Source organism: Spermophilus citellus (assembly GCF_964194105.1).
Source record: "Spermophilus citellus genome assembly, chromosome: 2".
NCBI classification, from domain to species: domain Eukaryota; kingdom Metazoa; phylum Chordata; class Mammalia; order Rodentia; family Sciuridae; genus Spermophilus; species Spermophilus citellus.
This window is the reverse complement of record NC_138183.1, coordinates 86,950,218-86,973,556: the sequence shown is the minus strand read 5'-3', so window position 1 is coordinate 86,973,556 and position 23,339 is coordinate 86,950,218. Positions and strand designations below refer to the sequence as shown.

The following is a 23,339-nucleotide window of genomic DNA, read 5'->3' as shown; positions in this document are numbered from 1 at the left end:
CAACCTTATCCACATTCGAGAAGTTTGGCAAGGAGCTGATGAGAAACAAGTGCTGAAACCTCTTCTATTCCCTTTTTACTTTAGCATATAACATTGTGAGTTTCATATAATGAAAATTTAAAATCATAACCATTTTTTTGCTATGGAGTTTTTGTTGTTGTTGTTGTTGTTTGTTTGTTTTGTGAGGAGGGGGGTTCAGGTTATAACTCAGTCATAAAAACAAAAAGAATTTTAAGAATTTGTTGAGAGTCTCAGTGATTTGGTGCTTTTGCCACAGTCTAACTTACTATCATGTAATCAAGTTTATCTCATTTATTTAATATCTAGTCATTTTATACCTGAATGGTCACATTACCAATCTTATTTTATTACCTGGAAGGAATGGGGAATATAATTTAAAATGGGGCATTTCTCTTCACCTATAAAATAACACTGTACAGAATGGATGAGCTCGAAGGTTCTCTTCATTGTCTATTCCAAGTATACAATGAACCATTCATTGTGCTGCCTTTTGAATTGTAGAGCCCAGGACAAGGCAGCCATGCAGTTGAGTGAGTTGGAAGAGGAAATGGACCAGAGAATTCAGGCTGCAGAACACAAGACCCGGAAAGACGTGAGTTTCTGAGACTGGACATTTATTCAGCAGATCTTTATGGAGCACTTCTGTGGGTGTTGCTCCTGGACATTCCTCCCAGTGACAGGGTGTAAGCACAGAAGGTCCAGGCTCCCAGCAAGGGGATTTTTACTGGTGGTGGCACCTGTGGCATCATTTCTTTATCCTGCAGTGAGAGCACACACAGCTAGCAAGTTGCTACAGGCATGTGGTCTCTGCAGCCACAGTACACCAGTTCAGGAACTCACAGGACCTCACTGTGCTTTGGCACTGGAAGGAAACCTATTGGCCAGCCTGTCCCAACAGCCACTTCACACTCTTCTAGTCACAGTCCCTCTGGAATGTTATGTCCTAGCTCACTAAAGATTTTCCCTAACATTCCTCCAGTCACCATGGCTCTCTGCAGCTCCCCGGGGTCTTGGTTCAATGGCATCACTGCTTAGGGCTCTGCTTTTGCTCCAGCCATTTTCTTAGCCTTGGTGATTGTTGTCCCATTCCTTCCACTTTGCCAAAATGCAAAGCTCAGATAAAGTCGCAACTTCTTGATGCCCTGCCCTAGTTCTCCAACCACATTCATCTTTTCCTGACCTTGATGACAATTCTACGTAGAGGGTATATTGCATTGTTTCAGGTTCTTATTTTTTTAATATTGTTAACAGCTTTATTGACATACACTTGGCATGCAATAAACTGCATAGAATATTTAAAGTGTAGAATATGTAAAGTTTGCATCGTCACACAAAACATCTGTCATCTGTGATATTTCTATTTACCATAAAAAGTTCTTTATGCCCCTTACTTAACAACTTTCCTTCCCTCCTTCTTTGTCCCTCCTTGCCAGGAAACCACCCTTTTGATTTTTTTGTCACCAAAGATTAGTTTGAAGTTTTGAGAACTGCATATAAGTGGAATCTTGCAGTATGAACTATTTCTTGTCTGACTTCTACTCAGTGCAATTATTTTATAACCCTGATATATTATATTGCCATTTATCTATATTCTTTTTATATGTGGTGGTATCCAATTTTGTGATCATATCCACAGTTTGTCTATCCAGTCATCTATTGAAGGACACTTATTTCCAGGTTTTGGCTATTGCAAATTAAGGTGCTATGAATATTCATATATAAGAACTTATGTAAGCGTATACTTTGATTTCTCTTGAGTAATTTCCTAGAGGGGAATAGTTTGATCATCTGTGTAGGTATATGTTTATTTGTTTAAAACTGTAAACTGATTTCCCCAGTAATTGTACAGCAGTGTATGAGAACGGTGTCCTTTAGCATTGGAATAGGTGTATAGAGAAATTTTGTTATGCTTTTGTTTCCATTTCTCCAATGACTAATGGTGTTGAGGATCTTTTCATGTGCTTAATTGCCATGTATGTAACTTCTTTGGTGAACTATAAAAATCTTTTGCTGGTTTTAAAAAATATGTCAATTTCTTGTTACTGAGTGTTCATAGTTCTTTACATATTATGAATATAACCCCTCATCAGACACCTGACCTAGAAACATTTTCACATAGTGTCCTTTCTTTTCAGTCTTCTAACAGTACATTTTGAAGAGGAGAAAATTTTAATATTGATGAAGTCTAATTATAAACTTCTTCTTTCATCAATTATGCTTTTGGCATTTTATTTTTAAAAATCTTTGATTAGCCCAAGTTACAAAGGTTTTCCCTTATGCTTTCTTTGATAAGTTTTATTGTTTTAGGTTTTACACTTAGGATCCATTTTGTTTTACATTTTGTTTTTTTATGATGAAATTTTAATTTTTAATTAAGTATACCCTATAGGCAAATGAGGATTTAGAACATTTTGTATTCTTTAATGAAGAATTACAAAGTGAATCCCTATGCACCAGAGAAATAGAACATTGCAAGTACCTTTAAAGTCTGGCTACCATTCCCATCCGTCATTCTATAAAGATTTCTCTGAATAGTTTATTAGTGATGTCTTTATTTTTTATTATGGTTATGTAAATATAAACAGTACATTTTGCAACTTTATAAAAACAGAATTATTCTGCCTGAGTTTTTCATGGGCTTGCTGTACATTAACAGTATGTTGCTTACATTTTGTTTTTACATTTTGTTTAGGTTATACACTTAGGATCCATGGTTTAAGATATGGTTGTTCTTTCTTTTTTTAAAATATTAATGTGGTGAATGACACTGATCATTTTTTTGAATGTTAAGACAAACTTGTATCCTATGATAAACCTTGGTTGGTTGTGATGTATTATTATTTTAATGTATTGTTAAATTCAGTTTGCTAAATTGTATTTATCTTCTCTGCATATGTATTCATACGTGACATCAGTTGTGGTTTTATTCTAGTGTCTGTCTAATTTGGGTTCAGGCTGATGTCCGTCTCATAGAATGAGTCTTCCTCCCATGTCAGTTTGTGAAGAGCTGACTGGAACCACCACCATTTCTTACCTACATCATGTAATAAGTTGTCCCAGCATCTGCCTGTTGTAGATGGGGAATGACATAAAGTAGGTAGAAATGATTTTCTTTATTTAGCTCTGAGTAAAGTATCTTTAAGCTATAGAGGCAATAGGTTTGGTTTTATAGCCATGGATCCAGTGAAGATACTTGCATCCAAGTTGGTTTCTATGTCAGAGATGCTGCCTGCATTAACACCTGCTTGTAAGGCTTTGGTGTCTCCATCCACCTGTGAAATGAGCCGTACTTATTGTACAGGTGAATAAAGATAACTCCTTAAAAAAATTAGATGCTGTTAGGGAAAATGTTGTTCTTCAGTTCAGTCTTTCACATAGATTATTTAATTTCCATGGATTATTCAACTTATGCAGATCATGTAATTTTCATTGGCGTATTTATTTAGATCATTTAATTTATGGGGATTATATAATTTATATGGATCATTTAATTTATTTGAATTACTTAATTATCACAGTCATGCAATAAGGAAATGGAGACATAAGGTAAGTAGTTTGCCCAACCTTAACTACCAGTAAGTGAGTAGTAAGACCCTTGAACTCAGCAGGGTATCCACATGTGGGATCATGCATCTCTGCAGAGAGGTATGACCACACCCCCATGAAACTGGCTTCCTGTCACTTCTTGGCCCTGTGTCACAATGTTAACAGTCTTAAAAGTATCACTTCAAGGTGGTGTGTGCATGTGGATCTTGAGATTCTTCCATATCTGTAGGTTTTAATTCCAGACCCTCTGCACATCTCAAGCCATCTGGTTTCTTCCTGCGATCCCCGTCACCCTCCCTGTGCAGGACAATTGAATTCAGCTTAGTTTGACACAAAGTGCTTCTCACTTATGAGCTTTTGAAGGCTTCTTATTATCTAAGGCTAAGCCTATTTAAATAAACAAATTCTTTTTTTCTTTTAGGAGAAACGCAAAGCAGAGGAAGCCCTCAGTGATCTCAGACGTCAGTATGAAACAGAAGTAGGAGACCTTCAGGTTACCATAAAAAAACTCAAGAAGGTAGGTATGTGGCAACTTGACTTCCAGGATCAGCCTCAGTATCTCAGTGTTTCCATAATTAAGAATTCTAATTATAAATTGTTTTTTGTGTGAAGAAGCTGTAAATATGCTACCTTACAAATGAGTTCCAGAGAGGGCAAATAACTTGATCAAAATTACACAGCTAATGACTGATGGAGTCATCTTACTGCAAGTTGTGCCTTCTCACTTATACCAGACTTCCTGCCTACCTGGTATGGTTATTATATGAAAAAACAAGATGATTCATGTGACAGTATGTTAAAGGCAATAATAAAATCATAGAAATGCTTACAAATTTATTATTGCTATTAACTTATGTCATTGATTCTGAGAAACTCATTTCCCCCCATAACTTTTCTTCTGCAAAGTCAGAATGCATGTAAAACTCAGTTTTTTTCTCAGTAACAAGCAACCATGTGGCAGTCATGATGTAGTTGTGTAAAAACCTTCCATTGATATCATCTGTCAAGATGAAGAAAATCCAGAGCTGAAGTGCTTACACTTTATCAGATGTGAGATATATTTTGATCAAAGTATAGACATTCCAGAAATGCACACCCACAAATCCCCTCCATTTCAGGAGATGGAAACTCTTTATAGAAAGGATACTTTTGCTCCCCAGGTTGTAGATGTTCCTGAACCAGATTAGTCTAGTAATACTAATGAGTCAAGCAGTAAGCACAGCTCATGTATGCATTTACACAATTGTGTGTGTGAGTGAGAGTGTGTGTGAGAGTGTGTTTGTGTGTGTGTCTATCTTCATATCTTGCTTACATGTTATTGGTTTCAGTTATTTAATAAATATTTCTTGAATTCACCATGATGAAAACATAAGTGAATCTGACTCTAACTCTGCTCTACAAAAATCTTAGACTTTAGTAGGGATGGGAAGACATTTATAAAACAATTACCATGCAGCATAGGAAGTGTTACATGCAGAGAATGGAAGTGTCCAGACTCAGATGCAGCATAATTGAACAAAGCAAAGACTGGATTGCTTTATAGTTGAGTGGTTTCCAAAATAAGGCTTTCTCACTATTTCTAAGAAAATTAACAACAAAACCTCTTTTTCAGGCGTTTAAGATAAATATTTTAACTCTTTATGGATTCTATGTCATTTAATGATGTATAAAGTCATATATAATGTTGAAAATTCAAGAATTCCCATATCTCTATTCAGGGATATTCCTAAACTTAATTCAGTGACAGTAAATTTGTGAAGTTACAGCTTTTATATGTCCTTTCAGCTTGAAGAACAATCGAAACATATAAGTCAAAAAGAAGACGTAGCAGCATTAAAAAAACAAATTTATGATTTATCAATGGTAAGAATCACCTTTTCACTTTCAAAATTACATTTCCTGCTAGACAACATAGACATAATCACACGATTATTTCAGTGCTTTAGGAATGGGAACTTAATGAGAAATTGATACCATAGTTAGAGAAAGTTTTTAAAGTACTTTTGAGCAAAGGTGTTATATATGCAGATTTTTCCCTTCAGCAATATGCCATTTATTATAAATGGTTTTATTTATTTTTATTTAATAAAGACATGGAAGTTAAACTTTACCCAGCATAATAACCCATTTTTTTGTCATCGACTCTACTTCATAGCTCTGGTGTTATAAGACGAGATGCCCTGAACTTCCTCCAACTGTTCTTTCTCCCTTTTCTATCTTTTCACCACCAGATCTTTACTTTTACTGCTGCAAAAATTGATAACATTTATATCTGTTGTGTTACCATTACTAATCTTGGATTTTTTGGTAAGCATTTCTTGGATTTTTATGATTGAGTTTCTGGTTTCATATAAAAAGAAATCCTGTTGTCTTCATAATATCATTGATACATTAAGACTTCTTATTTATTTTCTTAGTGTATAGAATTTGGTTCATTTTTTTCTCTTAATAATATTAATTTTGGAGTCCACGAAATTTTAGATTTTATGGGACTGACCTTTTTTAAAACTTGCAATCTAGCCATGTGCCATCCTAGAGTTTATTTTCATAGGATTCTTCCTTGAATTTTGTATTTCTTTGTAGTTTGTATATTACAAATTCCTTCCTTATGGGTTGTCATTCTCATTTTCTATAGTCCATTCTTAAGAGAAGCTTCTCCAGAAAGGATATGTGAGAGATACATTTTCTCATTTTTAGAATATTTGAGCATGTATAATTTCCCCTCACCATTTGTTGAGAGTTTGTCTAGATAAATAGGATTTTTGGGGTCTCTTCTAGTATTTATTGTTTTGTTTTTCCCCCACACCTGGGAATCCTTGGTCTTAGTTCTCATTTTGATGTGAATGATTAGCTTGATCATCTTAGACAGGTGGTGGGGAGTTCTATGCAGCTATGTAAACAGATCTGTTAACTTCAAAGTGTCTCTCTTAAGACAGTGTTACCTAGGAGCTCAATGTGTGAAGCTGGCTGTCATGCTGTGAGACCCCAGTTCCAAAAATAAGTGGGTTAGGGATATTTAGGGAGCATCTTTAGCATTCCTAAAAGCAGTCATTCAATTATTTTAAATAAATCATCTGTCTTGTTGCCCTGGAAATCTGTCTGTTGCTATTCTATACTATGGTAAGGGAGGGAAAATACTTGAGTGTGGGTGCCTTAATATACAATATTAATCACTATTTCCAGCTTCACTTCTCATTCCCATTTTCTGGGGTTTGACCTAGTCATTTATTTGCCTCCTTTTGTGTTCTACAGAAGAACCTTCAACATGTTTCTTTCATATAGCTGTGTCCATTTTTTGGTTACTATAACAAAATGCCAAAGACAGACTGACTTTATAAAAACATTCATTTAGCTCACAGTTCTAGAGTTCCAAGGTCATTGCATTGGCATCAGCTCTCCTTTTTGGTGAGGACCTCATGGCAGACGGCAAGAGCAAGTGTGACTGGGAGCGATCATATCACCAAACAGGAAGCTGGAGAACAGCAGCTGAGTCCCAGAATCCTTTCTGAGGGCAGCACCCCCAGTTGACCTAAGGGGCTCCCACGAGGCTCCATCTCTTAAAGGTTCCATACCCTCTACACCACCAAACTGGGGACAAAGCTTCCATTTGTGTAACCTTGGGGTACCCAAATTACATTGAGGCCTTAGCAAGCACTTTTCCCTGTCTTCCTTTCACAGCACTTTTTCATCCAATTCCTTTTTCCATAAGTATGTTTAAGTCGCTTGACTGCTGATGGCCCCTCTTCCATTCCCTTAGGTGTCACTGGTTCATTTCTTCTGGTATTTCATGTTATTGGGATTTCAGAAGGGAAAAAGAGAAGCTTATGTACTCATTCACTGTCTTGAACCGGAAGTCTCCCATGATTTTTTTAAGTGAAGACTGTAGAAATTCCCTAACCAATACTTGTTAGAGTATACAACTTAAGGTTAGGTGATAGGATTTATTGTTAAAAATAGCCAGTATGCCTGGTACTTGGTGCAATAAATTTCACAGAATGTTTATCAGTAGTTTTATAGCTCTTACTAAGTAAAGCAGGTGTTCAAATGTTTGGTCTCAGTTAATTTGCCAATAGCGTGTTAACGTACATCATGATAAACTCTTGACTATTGTAGTTTTCTAACAAGTGTCAAGTATTAAAAGGAAGAAGGATTTTGAGGGTTTAGATTTTTGACACTTTAATAATTTATAATAATGTCAAATTACCTTGAATAGACAGTTAATTCTTTGAAGAGCAAGATTTGAAGAACTGGGAAAGGATAAGAGTAACATGTGTAAGGGTTATATTATACTTGGCTTCCTTTCTCCCAGGAGCAAGAAACTCTGAATCTAATGCCCCACCCCATTCTTTTGTCTAGGAAAATCAGAAAGTTAAGAAAGATCTTTTAGAAGCACAGACAAACATAGCCTTTCTTCAGAGTGAACTAGATGCTTTGAAAAGTGATTATGCTGACCAGAGTCTAAATTCTGAGAGGTATGAAACTTTGCATTTTATTTTTCAGTTTGGATGGAATATTTTTTGAGATGATTATCACGGGGGTTGAAGCTTGGTTATGTGATCTATGCAATAATAAAGGGTTTTTCATTAACTTTGCTGATGTGTTCTATAATATCTAAGGATTGTACTTTGAGTGACAGATTTCCTAAGTTTTGTGTATTGGTGTGTTTAATTAAAAGAAATCAGATTAATCGCTTGAATTAGTGCCTGCTTAGGACAGTGCAGGGCTTAATAAAGTTTGTATCAACCAGGAGCTAGAAGAATATACCTAAAGTGTCAAAAGAGTCTATGCTTGTTAAAATGCTTTCCCAGTAGGAATCCTGGCCTACAACATAAGAACCACAAGAGTAGTCCTCTTAATTTTGTTTTTCTATGCTTTTGTTTTGCAAGCTGATATTAATAATATAAAACCTAATACACAGAGACATGTTTATACATAAGAGGTATAAGCATTTGGGGAAAATGTTTTTTGTTTGCAAACTTTAATCAGAATTAAGTTCTTGTAATAGAAAACAACAAAGCATTTATTAAGTATGTTATATATGCATCCTTAGATCTAGAGGAGTTATAAGTTTGGATATATAAAATAAAAGATAAAGATAAGGTCTCTGCTTTTCAAGAACTTCAAATTTAGTTGGGAAAATAAAAAAGTTTACAGAGGTAAACAATGTAAGAGCTAAACAGTGTCAGAAATAATACTACTTTCAGTGTCATGTTTGGGGTTAACTGCCATGTGCTTACAGAAGAAATTTTCTTTTTATTCAATCTTCCTTAAAGAGGATACAGGAGGCTAGGGCAGGTGGAAGAGCAGGTTTGTGTCCTCAAGGGCAAAGAGGCAACAGTGATAACAACTAAAACCGGTAGCAGTGTTGTCTGCCAGGCGCTGTCTTTTGTACTTATAGTACCACTCAGTCCACTAGGGACCTTCCTTATCTCCATTTTATGGATGGGAAAAGAGAGTCTTGGAGACGTCCCAGGTAAGGCATTGAGCAAACCAGAACATAAGAGAGGAATAAGACTGGTTAGGGGAAAAGCAGACAGACAAACAGAGATAACTTTGGATGGAAAAATGAAAGTTTAAAAACAAAACATGAAAAAGGCTGTAGTGTAAGGACCCAGAATTTTTGTCTAAGGGACTTAAATTCTTATAGACAACCGGGAAACTTTTAGCTTTATCAACCAGGGAGTAACTAGATTGCTTATTTTGGAGAGAGCTTGATGGCCTAAAGAGGTTTGGGAAGCTGCTGATGGGTTTGTCTGCTTAACAATGGTACAGTCTGAAGAGGAAGTCAGGGCTTCTGTAATTAAAGCAACAGGGATTGCAGTGTGTTTCTCTCATTAGCCCAGAAAGCCAGGTTCTGTAGATTCCCCTGTGACTTAGGGTGAGTAGGAGAGTCAGAGCAGGTACTCATGATGAGGTGGGAAAGGAGGAAATAAGAGGAGCTGGGATTAGATAAGGCTTGGAGAGGGCAGAGAAGGTTCTGAGAAGGATTAAAGATTAAAGTACCATTACTTTCCAGAAAGGGAACTTTTTACCATGACTGCCCAGGAGAGGGAACTCCAGGGCAGAGTTCAATCCCAATGAGAAACAGAGGTAGGCCAGCTGGTGGGTGCTGAGCAATGGGTGAGGAGGGGAAGTTCCACATTTATGATGTCAGATATGGGGCAGAGCTTTGCACAAGGAAGCACAGGTTGTGGGTAGAGGCTGGGAAGGAGAGGAGGCTGCTGACACTATAGGGCACAGAGCAGGAGGACTGAGAGAGAGAAGATGGTGGTCAAGGACACATGACTTTTGAAAGGTCCAAAAGGACCTGGGAGGTTAGGTATAGATCAGGCAGGACTTGACACCTAATTCTTATTTCAACACAAAATATAATTTTACAGGGATCTGGAAATAATCCGAGAATACACAGAAGATCGAAATAGTCTTGAGAGGCAAATTGAAATTCTCCAGTAAGTTCTCATATAAAATGCTCATTGCACTTGCATTTTAGTTATTTTTTTGTTAATAACACACATGCTGTGTATTATACGATTTGCCATATTCCAAAGTCCAGATGGGCTTGAAGGTCAGTGTATGTTTCTTCTCACTGTGCTGCATTCATCATGTCCACTCAATTTCTGAAGCGTTTAATCCTAAATAATTTATTCAAGTGCAGGGAACAGAGCATAGTTATTAATAGTCTTGCAAGTTAGGTGGTACGTTTAGCATGTCTTTATTATGCCTCTGTAATGAGCAACGACCCTGACCTCAGCTTTCTTTGCAGCTCTGCACACAGAGCTTGTCAGCCTTTCACATTGGTGAGTGGTGAGTGACACAAGAAAAAGCCTATGTCACTATTCTTTCTCAATTTATTATGCTTATTTAGAGGCATATTTTTCTTAGGATTTTTTTATTCCTCTTCCCAAGAAATGCTCTACCCATTCTGTCAACTTCATTACTGCGCTGCAGTAATTTCATTTCCTGATGTCTTTCCCACAAAACAGTGACCTTCTCTTCCCCTTTCATCCTTTTCCACCTCTGCAGCATTCTGTTTTCAGTTTACCAAATGAAGTAATGCCAAGATTGACAAGGTGTTTCCTTCACCATTTTTGAATATTTATTAAGTCTCTCCTGCAAAATTGTGGAGTCCATAAATTTGTCCACCATCCATCCATTCATTCATTCATTCCGTAGATTTTTCAGTCAGCACTTTTTATGGGTCAGATATGCTAAGAGCTGTGGATAGAGTAGCAAGTAAGAGGAAAAAAAATATCTCTTCTTATAGGACTAGTCTAGAGAAGAAATGTGGAAACTGGTTGATAGAAATAAATACAAAATACCCGGTGAGAGAATGGATAATAAAGGAAAGTTGCTTATTCCCTAAGGGAGCTCTGGCCTGCCCAAGAAGGTCAAAGATGTCTTCTTGGAGGAAGTGATAATTGAACTGAGCAAAAATGAAGTGGCCATAAGCAGGGAAAATTAGCCACTCTGTGAGGCAATAGTTCTGTTCCTCATTTTGTAGCTGGGGAAGGTTCTGATGCAAAGGGCCTTTCATCGGGTCATATGGAAGTACTTCAGTTAGGATTTGAATCCAAATCTGTCTGAGATCAGGATCCAAGTGTTTACTTGGTACACAAGTCCCACTACTCCATGGTTAGGTTGAAGGAGTAGCAAGAGGATAATGTACCCATGCCTGGCTATGCTTGGCCACTGGGATGTGTGAACTGGCTGTCTGGGTTCAGGCATTTGGGAAACAGAGACCTGCATGAAATAAACAGGAAAGGTACCTGAAGGAAGAGCGGATTCCACCTCTTAGCTAATTCATTTCTAAAATACCTCAGGATATTTAACAGAGATAACTAATCAGTTGTTGTATTTCAGATATTGAATTGTGATCTCAGATTCTGAGGTTTGAAGGGGAATGGGAGAAAGCTGCAAAGGGTGACAAGTAGTTCTACATTCCGAACATCACTGACTAAAGAAAGTGCTAATACAGATCCCCACTAACACTTTGCCTATCTACTAGAACAGCTAACCGGAAGCTGCATGACAGTAATGATGGCCTCAGGAGTGCCCTTGAAAACAGTTACAGCAAATTCAACAGATGCTTGGTATGCCATAACATTTTGTAATTCATCTTGCTAGTGATTGAATAATTTGGAAGTGGTGAAATCATGCAATATCTTAGTGGAGAATTTCACATGGATCTTATAATGAGAAAGCTCAAGAAGCTCTTTCCAAAAAATACAGAGAGCAGTTTTCTAAATTTAAAATATGCTACCCATCTACAGAAATAAATGCCTTGGTGTTAACCAATTCTTAAGTTTCTAAGAAACTAGAGAAAGACATATATGATCTTTGACCTGGAAGAGTTTATAATGTAACAGGTAGTTAAGATGTATACATATGGGTAGCAATAATATAAGAAAAAGTAGGGAGGCTCATGGTGTTAAAAATATTGTTTTGCCAATTAAGAGGAGCAGAATCATTAGGGGGTGAGTTTAGACATGTTGAGTATTCTTTATGATAGGGAGATCATCGGATTGACAGTTATTTGTATGTGTGTATAAAATGCTGGCATGGAATATTAAAAATGTATGTATCTAAGTGCATAAATAACCTATCACCAGGAAAATGATTCCAAATGCTACAGGGTAAGCCAAGCCCCATTTGGAATTTTGAGGACCTTCCCAAGATTGCATTTGTCTTGATGCCTCTTATTACACTTTTGAGGGTCAGCTTAAGCATAAGATTCCAATGCCAGTCACTAAGTCAAGTTATAGTTCCAGAAGAGATATGTCCAAGGAAGTTGATGTTACAGTGTCCTGGAAAATCTGGGTAACCTGGTTAGTCTCTGTGGAATTTGTAGTAGAGTATGATCTTAAGATCTGATGACTGTAGTCATCAGCTGCAATTTTTCAATTGATTTTCATGTTCACATTTGCTCATGTAAGATACCAAACTTTCAGTTACATTAGAAGTTAAATTGGGTGTGTGTGTATAAAATGTTTACATGGAATATTAAATATTTATGTATTGCAGCGCATAAATAATGTATCACCAGGGAATACGATATCTAGAAGCAGTCCCAAATTTAATGGTCATTCTCTTCAACCTCTGGGATATGACAGGTATGTTAACACTTGTTTATTGTTTTGAGTTCTAGATCAAAGTTAAAATGAGGACAAATTTCCTTGAGGTGAATTAAAATAATGGAATATATTTTGGGCACTAATTTATATTTTCTATGATATTACTTTAAGCTTCTAAAATGTGAACCATGTCAAAACTATAAGAAAAAATGTTTCAGAGAGTGAAAAATTACTTCCTTAAGATGCTATGACTTGTTTTTATCCATGCCAGCCACTACCTCATCCCTAATCATGTCTTGTTTCTTGAAAGTGGACTCTGAGAATTGTTTTGGAGTTACTGATATTGTGGTATATGATATTGAGGCTATTGTCATGATCTGTCAATGTTTAATAGATCAGCATAATATATGAACTATTTTACAGAAAGAGGAAACATTCAACACAGATAGAAACCTGGCCAGAACAGGTTTATGAACTACTGTATTAAAGGAGTCACAGAGAAATTCCAAACATTAGAATTTAGCCCTATTTTTAACCAAATAAAGTGAAATATTGGGCCTGCTATTTCTTGAGACTTAGTAATAACAAAGATTGCATGCGAATATGTGTACCCGTATGTACAGTGATGGTCATTAAAAAGTTAATTTTATGCTATGTCAAAGTCTGGAAGTAGAGGTGAATGCATGAACTAGAGTTTCCAGCTCACAATGTCTTTGCAACTTTGTAACTCATGTACAGCCCCTTTCATTTGGGTTCTTTGGGTATAGAGAATAATGTGCATGATATCCTGGTCACATTGCCCTTCAGGAAGGTCTGATACCAAAGCTTATTGGTGATCACTTCGAAGAAGATACCTTCTAAAGATCTTGGTGTAAAATCTTTTTATTGTTCACTGATTTCTTAAATAAAAATTTTAATGGTTTATTGATTTATAAGCTGCTGACTACTCCGTTACTGAGAAATATAGATTTTTAAAACTATATAATTGTGATGCATTTTTTTGGACTAATATTTCAGATCAGTTCTAAGCAAGTAGTAGGAAAGGGTACATAATGAAGAATTATGTTAGAAATTTCACCATGATTTCTCTTGGAAAGAGTAGACACCATGAATAAGGTTCACAAGTACTGGACTGAGAACTCCTCCACACTCTATTCTGAGGGATAATATCATCATATCACCAGGGCCTCAGAGTAACAGAGTGTTAGACTTTCATTGCTGTGAACAAAATACCTAACAAGAACAATTTAGAGGAGAAAACATTTATTTTGGCTCATGTGTTCAGAGATTTAGTCCATGGTCAGCTGAGTCTATTCTGGGCCAAACTGAGGCATCATAGCTGAAGGGCGTGGTAGAGGAGCACTGCTTTGTTCATGAGAGATTGGAAGCAGAGAGAGGAAGGGGAAGGGGCTGTGGGGAAAGTGCACCCTTTGGGGAAGGCAGCAATGTAGCTCTCAAGTGCTCATCGTGTGGAAATAGAACTGGAGGCCATCATTATCTGTACTGTTGTTCCTTTCTAGGGGGTAACTAATTTGATATGTGAAGTTTTATTAATATTGTATTTTCTTTTTGATACTAATGTAAAAACTTAATAAAAGCTTGTTATATGTTACATGTTATAGTTTGTGTAGCTTTATTTAATTTTAAATTGCAAGTTTGTTTTGGTCTTGTGTTTTTGTAAGAACAATAAACAAAAAAATAAAACTCATTTCATGATTTTTTACATAGCTAATTGTAATGAAAATCTCAGGGCAGGTAAGAGTGGTTTACTTTATTTGAGTTTGTGAAAATCCGTTTGGCATCTTTGTTTTTAATTTAGAGACTAGATATTTATGAGATAATCTCTCAACTCAGAATTTTGCTTATTTTTTGCCCCTTATCAAAAATAGAAATATGTTAAGAAAAAAAGAGTATTAATGAAGAATGGAACTGAAGTAGTCATTACTACATTAGAATAAAAAAAAGGTTTTTGTTCCTCACAGATTGACCTAAATGCAATTTCAGAAGAAGAATTTTATAAATTATGAAGCAGTGCAAAAATATATATACACATACACACATATTCACACCTGGCTAACTACATAAATTGATATCTTATATGAAATTCCTGTATTAGAATAAAGATGTTATACTTGCACAAGTATTGAGAGAGAATAGTGGCTAAATCACCTTTTTAGTTAATTTTAAAAATTTTGCTAATGGCTCAAAAATGTTTTTGTCTCCTTAGGTTTATGTGCTTCTACTTATTTACATTAAGATCACCCTTTCTCTTCTAAGTATATCTTATCTCTTCTTATTTCTTCCATTTGAAGACCATCTACCCTTCCCAATCTCCTTTGCCATAAGTCATGTAGGCAGAGTGCTAGAATGGTGCATGGGTATGTGGTGGGAGTGCTAAATAAATCCTAGCCATTGTTTTATTTCAAAATGAGCTTTGATTCTTATGAAAAAGGAATAGCAAACTAGGAAAGTATGCAATTTCTTTGGATTATCTTGCTTGATGTTAGTTTTTCCCCCACCCATAAAATATTAGATTTTCACAAATGGAAGGATCCACTGAAGTAAGAAATTCTAGGTTTGTCTAATGAAGGATCTTCTAAAAGGGCCTTTCCAGAAAATGTGTCAACATGGAGTGACAGAAAACTCATCTCATGTCAGAGCATTCTGGTAGCACACATTTCTCATTGCCTGTCATTTTCACCATGTTGATCCGAAATCTGACTCCCAGAAAGCTTATCAGTTAATCCTTATTTTGTCTTATGCAACTTTAGAATACTTAGAAGAGTTCTCCTTTATTTGTCCTCTCTTGAAGTATTTGAAGAGAAAACCCATCAAGACTTGAGTACAGTGAACTAGTCCATGTATCTGAGGCAACTATCCAAGCCTGGTTTATAGCATCCCCTTTAAATAGAGATGTTGCCCCAAAACAGAGACACTATTCAGAATATGGTCTTGATCACATTGAAGTAAAAAGGCTCATGTTCTATGTCCATTTTTATTAATGTGGCTTGAGATTGCATGTGGATCTCTTTTATATCAGGAAGCAAAGAAGGTGATTTTGCTTATTTTGGGGGGTACTGGGTATTGAACTCAGGGATGCTTGACCACTGAGTCACATCCCCAACCCTAGATTTTGTGTTTTATTTAGAGACAGGGTCTCACCGAGTTGCTTAGTGCTTCACTTTTGCCAAGGCTGGCTTTGATCTCACAATCCTCCTGTCTCAGCCTCTCAAGCCACTGGGATTACAGGCATGTGCCACCACAACAGACCCTCTGTTGCTTTGAACATTTCATTTCTCTGATGCTTCATCATGGCTCTTGGAAATTGAAGATGCTGGTATTCTTGACCCCATCCCTGACAGTCTGTCACCTGTGCATTTTTGAGAGTTGCAAGCTCCCAGGTAAAACAGTCTCTTCTTTCATTACCAGGTCATCCCGCTCTTCGTATGTGGATGAGGACTGTGACTCATTGGCCCTCTGTGATCCTATGCAGAGGATGAATTATGAAGTTGACAGCCTGCCTGAGAGCTGCTTTGACAGCGGCTTGTCTACCCTGAGAGATCCCAATGAGTACGACTCTGAAGTGGAATACAAGCACCAGCGGGGATTTCGGAATTCACAGAGGGTGCAGGAGAACTGTGCCGGTGACGCTTCAGACACGGATGTAAGCCGAGAAACCACTGCCCTCCGAGGCCTGCCTTGGATTGGATTGTTTCACCATCTTCGACTTGTATCTGTCATAAGAATCTGTTATAAATGTCATAAACTTGAAGCTTAGTCAGTAGTGTTTTGGTTTTCCATCAAATTAGGAAGAAGTTCTCATAGATTTGCCATTCAATGCTTCTCTATTCCATAACATCATTGGCTGTAGATTGAACTATATAGTTTTCTTCTCTTTAATTCATGATGTATATGTGTAATGAAGGCTTTATTTTTAACCGCTTTTTACAAAACAGGTTCCTGATATAAGGGATGAAGAAACATATGGTTCAGAAGGTGTGGCTTCTGTTTTAGACTGGAAGTCCCAAGGGTCTATTAGTGGAGGCAGCATAGTCAGTTCTTCAAGAAAACCCATCTCTGCTCTTTCACCCCAGGTAGGTAGCTTCCAAGACACTTCCCTTCATGAACACTAATAATTTTCTGTGCCATGGTACTTATTTAAGAAGAAAACTGGCACTACCCTTATCACCCACTGTGGCTTCTTTCCTCTAGACAGATGTGGCAGGTGATAACTCCAAGTCTGCTAGTTCACAGAAGGCTTACAAGATTGTGCTTGCTGGGGACGCTGCAGTGGGGAAATCCAGTTTCCTCATGAGACTTTGCAAGAATGAATTTCGAGGAAACACAAGTGCCACATTGGGTATGGCCCCTGATTCATTTGGTAATGGGAAGATGAACTTCTTAGCTTGGTTTTCTTTTTTTTTAGGGATTATATACACAGATACACAGACACAACTCTCTCTCTCTCTGTATACTTTCATATATATATATATATAGTGTGTGTGTGTGTCCTTGTCTACAGAATGGTTCTGTGTTTTGGGTAAAATCTCACATTATTGAGGAAAACTGATAAATGACAGCAATATCTGTTTAGCCTGTCAGATCAAACAATCCAAGTGTAGAGCTGGAGATGTTGGATTCGTTTATTTAGCGTACGTATCCTAAGTCCCACCTAGAGGCAGGCTCTATTGTAGGTGCTAAGGACACAAAATGAAGAAAGCTGACTTAATCCCAGCCTGTAGAGAATTTATATCCCAATGGAGAGGAATAGACTAAAGGGGGGAAAAAAACTTAAAAGCATGAAATTTGGAAAAAAGTGCAGGATTATACAAGGTGGCCAGGAAAAGTCTTTCTGATAAGATGTTGGCGATATTGCTGCAGTGACAGTATTGGTGACCAGTTTGTCACTATGGTCCGAATCAAAGCCAGATGTATGCTTCCATCTTCTGTCTCTACATTAGCAACAAAAAAAAGTTTTATCTAGATGTCCCAAATTTACATAATAATCAGTAAAAGGAGTCGAGGATATATAAATTATCATATTTTTCTTCTTTATTTAAAGAGTTTTTTGTTTGATAACCAGAAATGTTAGAACATATTGATTGCCCTTTTCACAGTGGGTGACTTTGTACATTTATAGGGTGTATTCTCTGATACACCTTTGAAATAACAAACCTGAAAGTTCACTAGTTCATAAACAGACTACACAGTATTTGGTTTGGTTGCTAGAGACCATGACATGTACACAGGTGTAAATTTATGTGTGTAATCACAGTGTACCATATGAACATGCATATATGTATGCATGCAAACATACACACAAAACTACATATACATGTACAATATTATGTGTGTTCTTATGTATACAGTATACATAGTATACATGTATACATGCATAGGCCTACACATACACAGCTATACATATCAGATATATACATAACACACATGTACATATATGTATACATATACAACATACACATTTTTACGTGTATGTACACTCACATGCACACACACACACACACACACACACACACACACACACAAATACGACAGTCATCTAATCATCTGTGAAAACAGAAGATAGATGTTCCGTTTTCCATAGATTAAGCCCTTCCCCACATCAGCCAGTCTGCAGACAGGGTATCTGTATGCATATGTGTGATCTGACTTACAATTAGTATTTGAAGTTCACTCTCTTGAAGGCCGTGTTCATTCCTTTCTACCTCACTGAGCTTTGGTTTATTGGCTCTTCTCTCATCTTAAAAGAGGGCTCGAATGTAGCAAGCTAATGGAATGATTTACTCTCTTCTCCACTCTCATATTTCTTTTCAGGAGTTGATTTTCAAATGAAAACTCTCATTGTAGATGGAGAGCAAACAGTTCTGCAGCTCTGGGATACAGCTGGGCAGGAGAGGCAAGTGCTTTTCATAACGCTTCAGACTCCACTTAGTTTTGCAAAAACGAGCCTTATAGGATGCTTGGTGTTTTTTATATTCATAATTACATAATATTAGTAGACCTTTTAATTATATTTATATTACATTAGTATTAATTATAAGTTATATTATAATCTCCGTAATGCTCACCTTCTTCCAGGTCCCCTCCTTGACATGAGTGTCAGTTGTGTGAGAAGAGGGCATTTAAGCTTCTTTTGAGCTGATGTTCATGTGCAACTAGAAGAGTGCACTTTCCTAACAGGGGAATCTAAGTGAGGCACCACTCCTGAATGCAGCATCAGAGTGAGGAGCTACTTAGCTGTGCAAAAATAAATGGTGGAGAAGAGAACTTGTCTGCCTACCCTCCCACTGAGTTCAAGTTCAATGATACAAATTTGCTTTCATTGCCAATACAAATCTTGCATTCATTGCATTCAAAAGTATAAAGAATATAGGTTTTAAACTTATCTAACCCTTTGAAATTACATAATTGTTTAACAAATAAGAATGGAATGTGTGCCTCTGTCCAGGCACTTGATTCATTCAGTGTTCTGAGATTAATTGATCAGGTGGACACAAAGGCATATCCTCATGTAGCTCAGAATCTCTATCAGAATGGAATTTTAACATTTTAAAGATGTCCGTGGTTGATATAACCCTAGATAAAATAATTCTCTGTTTAACCTCCTCTATGTCCTACCTGTGAAGTTGACGTTTTTAAAAATTGTACTTCTCTGTTAATGTGGTTCTGCTTTGGGGTTAGAGATTCTTGGGATTGTTTAGTGGAAAAAAAATAATTGGCTTTTCTAAATCAGTCACCCATACCTGTATCCTGTTAACTTTCACTGGTTCCTTTGAAGCTGTAGAGATGGCCACTTCACAGCAATACATTGCTGTTAGAGTCTCAAATGGGGCTGATTTTAGAAGATGAGAAAACAAAAAATGAGTGTAAGGGAAATGAAGAATGAAGCAGCACCCAGCTGATGGAGTCACAAGGCGCTTTTCTGTTTCCCAGATTCAGGAGCATTGCCAAGTCTTACTTCAGGAAAGCAGACGGAGTTTTGCTGCTATATGATGTCACGTGTGAGAAAAGCTTTCTTAATGTACGAGAATGGGTAGATATGATTGAGGTAAGGAATCAAAATGAAGAAACAGAAAATTAAGTGGAGGAGTTATAGACTTAGAAAATGCTATTGCTCTTTGTGGGGGTGAACTTGACTAGAAGCCTTTGATCCAAGCTGTCAGGAAGAATGGTGTACTGAGGCAGAGTTTCCAGTGGCCCTTGGCAGCATTGGTCTCTTCCCAGGAATTGCATAAGTTCCCCCAAAGCCACAGACACTACTGAAGGTAACTTCTGGGAATGAAACTTCCGGGTTCTCTTATAGATAATATTGGAACCCTGTGTAACCAAGTGAGAATGCAGGTCACCTGAGGAGAAGCAGCTTTCCAAACAAGATGGGGGTGTGGTTGGATGTATACTGTGGTTAAACATGTGTAGGAGCTTCCACATGGATTAAGACATAGGTGAAACACCACCCGGATGTGGGCCTGAGTTGAGGTCTGAAGGCTACAGCAGCTATGTTCTCAACCTTATTTTGGTTGTAATGTGGGGTCTTTCGACACCACAGATACCTCTAATATACCAGTTGGTATTTTAACTTGTGGGATAATATCTGTGGTGAAGTAGGTTTGTGTCTTTCATCTAAGGAGCTTTCATATCATTTGGTTTCATGCTAAATGATTTTTAAAAGTAGGAAATGATTTTGGCCACATTTAATGTGCTGTTAACAGTTATTAATCAACGAAAGTGTGGTTCAAGCTATGGTTCAGAACACTCTTGAAAAATAAACTAGCAGCTAATCTAACTTTTCAAGTTAGTACGTTATCTATAATTTTAAACAGACCTTAAACGCCAGTAGTGGATAAGCAGGACTGATTGCAGTCTGGTGTTAAGTTAACCTCTGGAGTTACATTCTCTAACTAGAAAAGTAATAAGAGAAATGACTGACTGTGGTTGGCAACAAGATGTCAACAATGATGAATAAATATGTACTTTATTCTGCCAAAATTTCCTGACCTACTATCATTTTGCATGCAGTGAAATGTGTTCACATTTATATTTTGACTTCACAAAGTTTTCTATATGTTATGCTAACCTCTCTAACATCTGAGAAAGGAAGTTAGAAATGTACTATTGTCTCTTATAATGAGAAACCTGAGGCATAGAAAGTATATGGCCCTTGCTTACATTTATTTAGCAGTCAGAGGCTCAGCACCAGAGTGAGCAGCAGATGAATAGAAGTCTTTAATGAGTAGAAAGGAATTCAAAAGTACAGGAGAGGCATCTGCTCAAGAAGAACAAACAGAGTTCCCTGGGCTGGAGAAGTAAGATCTGAGCAAAACGTTTTATTGTTGAAATTTGGGGCTTAGTCATCATTTTAAATGTTTGCGTTATGCTCAAGAAAAGAAGGCACAAAAGGCAAGGTTGTTCTCAATGAAAAAGCTCTTACATAAAGTGGCACAGCTATTGCTTGCTGAGCACCTGCACATGGTAAGTACCTTTTCAGCCATCAGTATCACCTTTTCATAGGGTCTCAAAAGGAAGAAAATGTCACGCAAGATGAATTCTTAAATTTATTACAGGAGGAAAAAATAGATACCATATGGAATTTGAATTCTGCCTTAGAGAATGGGCACAATGAAGCTTCTCCACAGCTTCATCTAATTGAGGCAATTCTATGGGCCATTTATATGATCACAATAAATTGGGTGGAAATGAGTGGTGCCATCACTAAACAGGCCAGAGGACAGAGAAGCACTAGACTGTCGGTGTGAACCGACCCTCTGAATTGATAGTTGTTATACTTCGATTGAAAGCTGCTAGGTTACAAAATCTTATTAACAGAATCATTGATAAAATGAAATTATAACTTTTTACTTACCTGTTTTGAATAATTTACTGATTGAATGTTTAGGTCAAAGCTGAATGGAGAAAGATACTTGCGATGTGAGATCTGATCCTGACTTTCACATATTAGAAAAAAGAATTTTTGTTTTTAGTTTCTTCCTCCTCTTAGCACATATGTTCTGTGTTTGGGGGATATATCTGATGGTAAAAGTAAGAGCCTTGTCCTATGAAGCTTGTATTTTAGTGGGGGAGTCAGATAACAAGCAACAACCATAAGGAAATAAAAGAGATAGTCTGATAGTAAGTGATAAATGTTATAGAAACAAAAGGAGAAGCAGGCTGCAGTTTTCACTGTGTGGTCACGGCAGCTTCAGCTTCACCAAGAAGGTGATGTTTGGGTCAAGACTTGAAGGAGGTGCCACTTTTCACCTGTGTGACTCTGGGGAGTCATTTAGATGCTTAGCTTCATGGATGCTTAAGTGAATATTGATTAATGACTTCGTGTTGAATTCTGAGATCGCTAAAGAATACAATTCATGAGCACATGAAAGGGTGGAGCAGCTAGTTTTTGGAAGGACATTTTTCTTCCTTCTCTCCTTTGCTTTCTCTGTATTCTGATGCCTTCAATCAGAGAAAAATTATCTGAAGAGAAAGGAAATCAAATATAATTTCACTTTAAGGCTCTTGTCTTGATCCTATATCAGGTATAGCACCAAACTAAATGAGTCTCCCGAGATCTTTAGGCAGAGAGTAATTTCCACATATTTGTATCAGGGCTGCCACTTTTTCTTGTTTAGGAGACAGAATCCTGTTTTTCTTGGCTAGTCAGGTTACTGTCTTTTGTTGTCATCATAGCCGCTGAGGTAGACTATGCTCTCAATAACCCTTTCAATTTATAGAGAAGGAAATTGAGGCAGAAGCCTGAGAGTACTTGACTATTCTTACATAGCCCGTGAGGGACCAGGTGCTGGGAAGAGTAGGTGCTGAGTTAGCCTTGCACTCATACCTTAGGGTCAGTGTTGCTCTGAATGCTGGGAAGCTGTGGCATTTTTCATATGCTGATAAGCTCTAGCCTTTGGATCTATTACTTTGAATGTCCAGCAGTGGATTCTTATGAAAACTGTTGACCTTTAGGACTTTATATTTTGCTTTTATTGGAAACCAGAGAACGGTGAGTGGTGAACTTTTGAACCCCGTTTTTCCCATGACAGCTAAAGAATTACTTGTGTTTTGCACCTGTGATAATGACGTTGACTAGGACTCATCATTGTTTGAAGTGAAAGCTGTAGAAAATTATGTCGGTGCCCAAGCCAAAAATAATTCTGTGGTCATGCTTCTTAAGTTTATATTGGTTTGTCATGCTCTGTGTGCTAGAAATGAGAAATTAGCAGATGCATGTTTCCTTTGCTGTAAAGCTGATTAATCCCAGTGCCTTTTACCCTTTTCATTAACCTAAGGATGCAGCATTGTATAATAGGGGGATTTGAGGTAACTTTGAACCTGGGTCCTAGGCCTAATATGTTCTTATTTGACCTCTCTGAATTTCAATTTTCTTACCAGTAAATGGCGGGGCGGGGGGGGGTGTGGGTAAGGCTAGCTGAGCTTAAAGCTATTTTGAGGTTTAAAGATACTATTTCAAGTATAACAAATAATTATTGTAATTGACAATCTAAGAGTTGTACAGTGATAATAAGTGTGCTCTTTATTCTACTGAAATGTGACTTAACATGACTTTGAATGCATTGAAAGCAGCTTGTATTCATGTAACATTTTTTTCAAGAAATTCTGAAAATATCACCTGACATACAACTGGACAGTGGCAGCCGCTACTGCTGTTACCGTTGTTACTGTTGTCAT

The 23,339-nt window shown here is 37.1% G+C and overlaps 1 protein-coding gene across 2 annotated transcripts in view; it reads left to right on the top strand.

Annotated features, from left to right (window-relative positions):
* Positions 1-23,339, top strand: part of LOC308642611 (ras and EF-hand domain-containing protein) — a 72,638-nt gene that overhangs the window by 36,335 nt on the left and 12,964 nt on the right. The window contains exons 3-14 of one of the 2 annotated variants that reach the window (XM_081281738.1): positions 523-613; positions 3,989-4,084; positions 5,353-5,430; positions 7,924-8,039; positions 9,948-10,016; positions 11,573-11,657; positions 12,589-12,677; positions 16,068-16,302; positions 16,595-16,732; positions 16,851-16,998; positions 18,471-18,552; positions 19,590-19,704. In XM_081281738.1, the coding sequence (XP_081137864.1) occupies positions 523-613; positions 3,989-4,084; positions 5,353-5,430; positions 7,924-8,039; positions 9,948-10,016; positions 11,573-11,657; positions 12,589-12,677; positions 16,068-16,302; positions 16,595-16,732; positions 16,851-16,998; positions 18,471-18,552; positions 19,590-19,704 (1,342 nt within the window). The remainder of the gene's footprint in view (positions 1-522; positions 614-3,988; positions 4,085-5,352; positions 5,431-7,923; positions 8,040-9,947; positions 10,017-11,572; positions 11,658-12,588; positions 12,678-16,067; positions 16,303-16,594; positions 16,733-16,850; positions 16,999-18,470; positions 18,553-19,589; positions 19,705-23,339) is intronic. The other variant, XM_081281739.1, reaches the window with a different exon arrangement.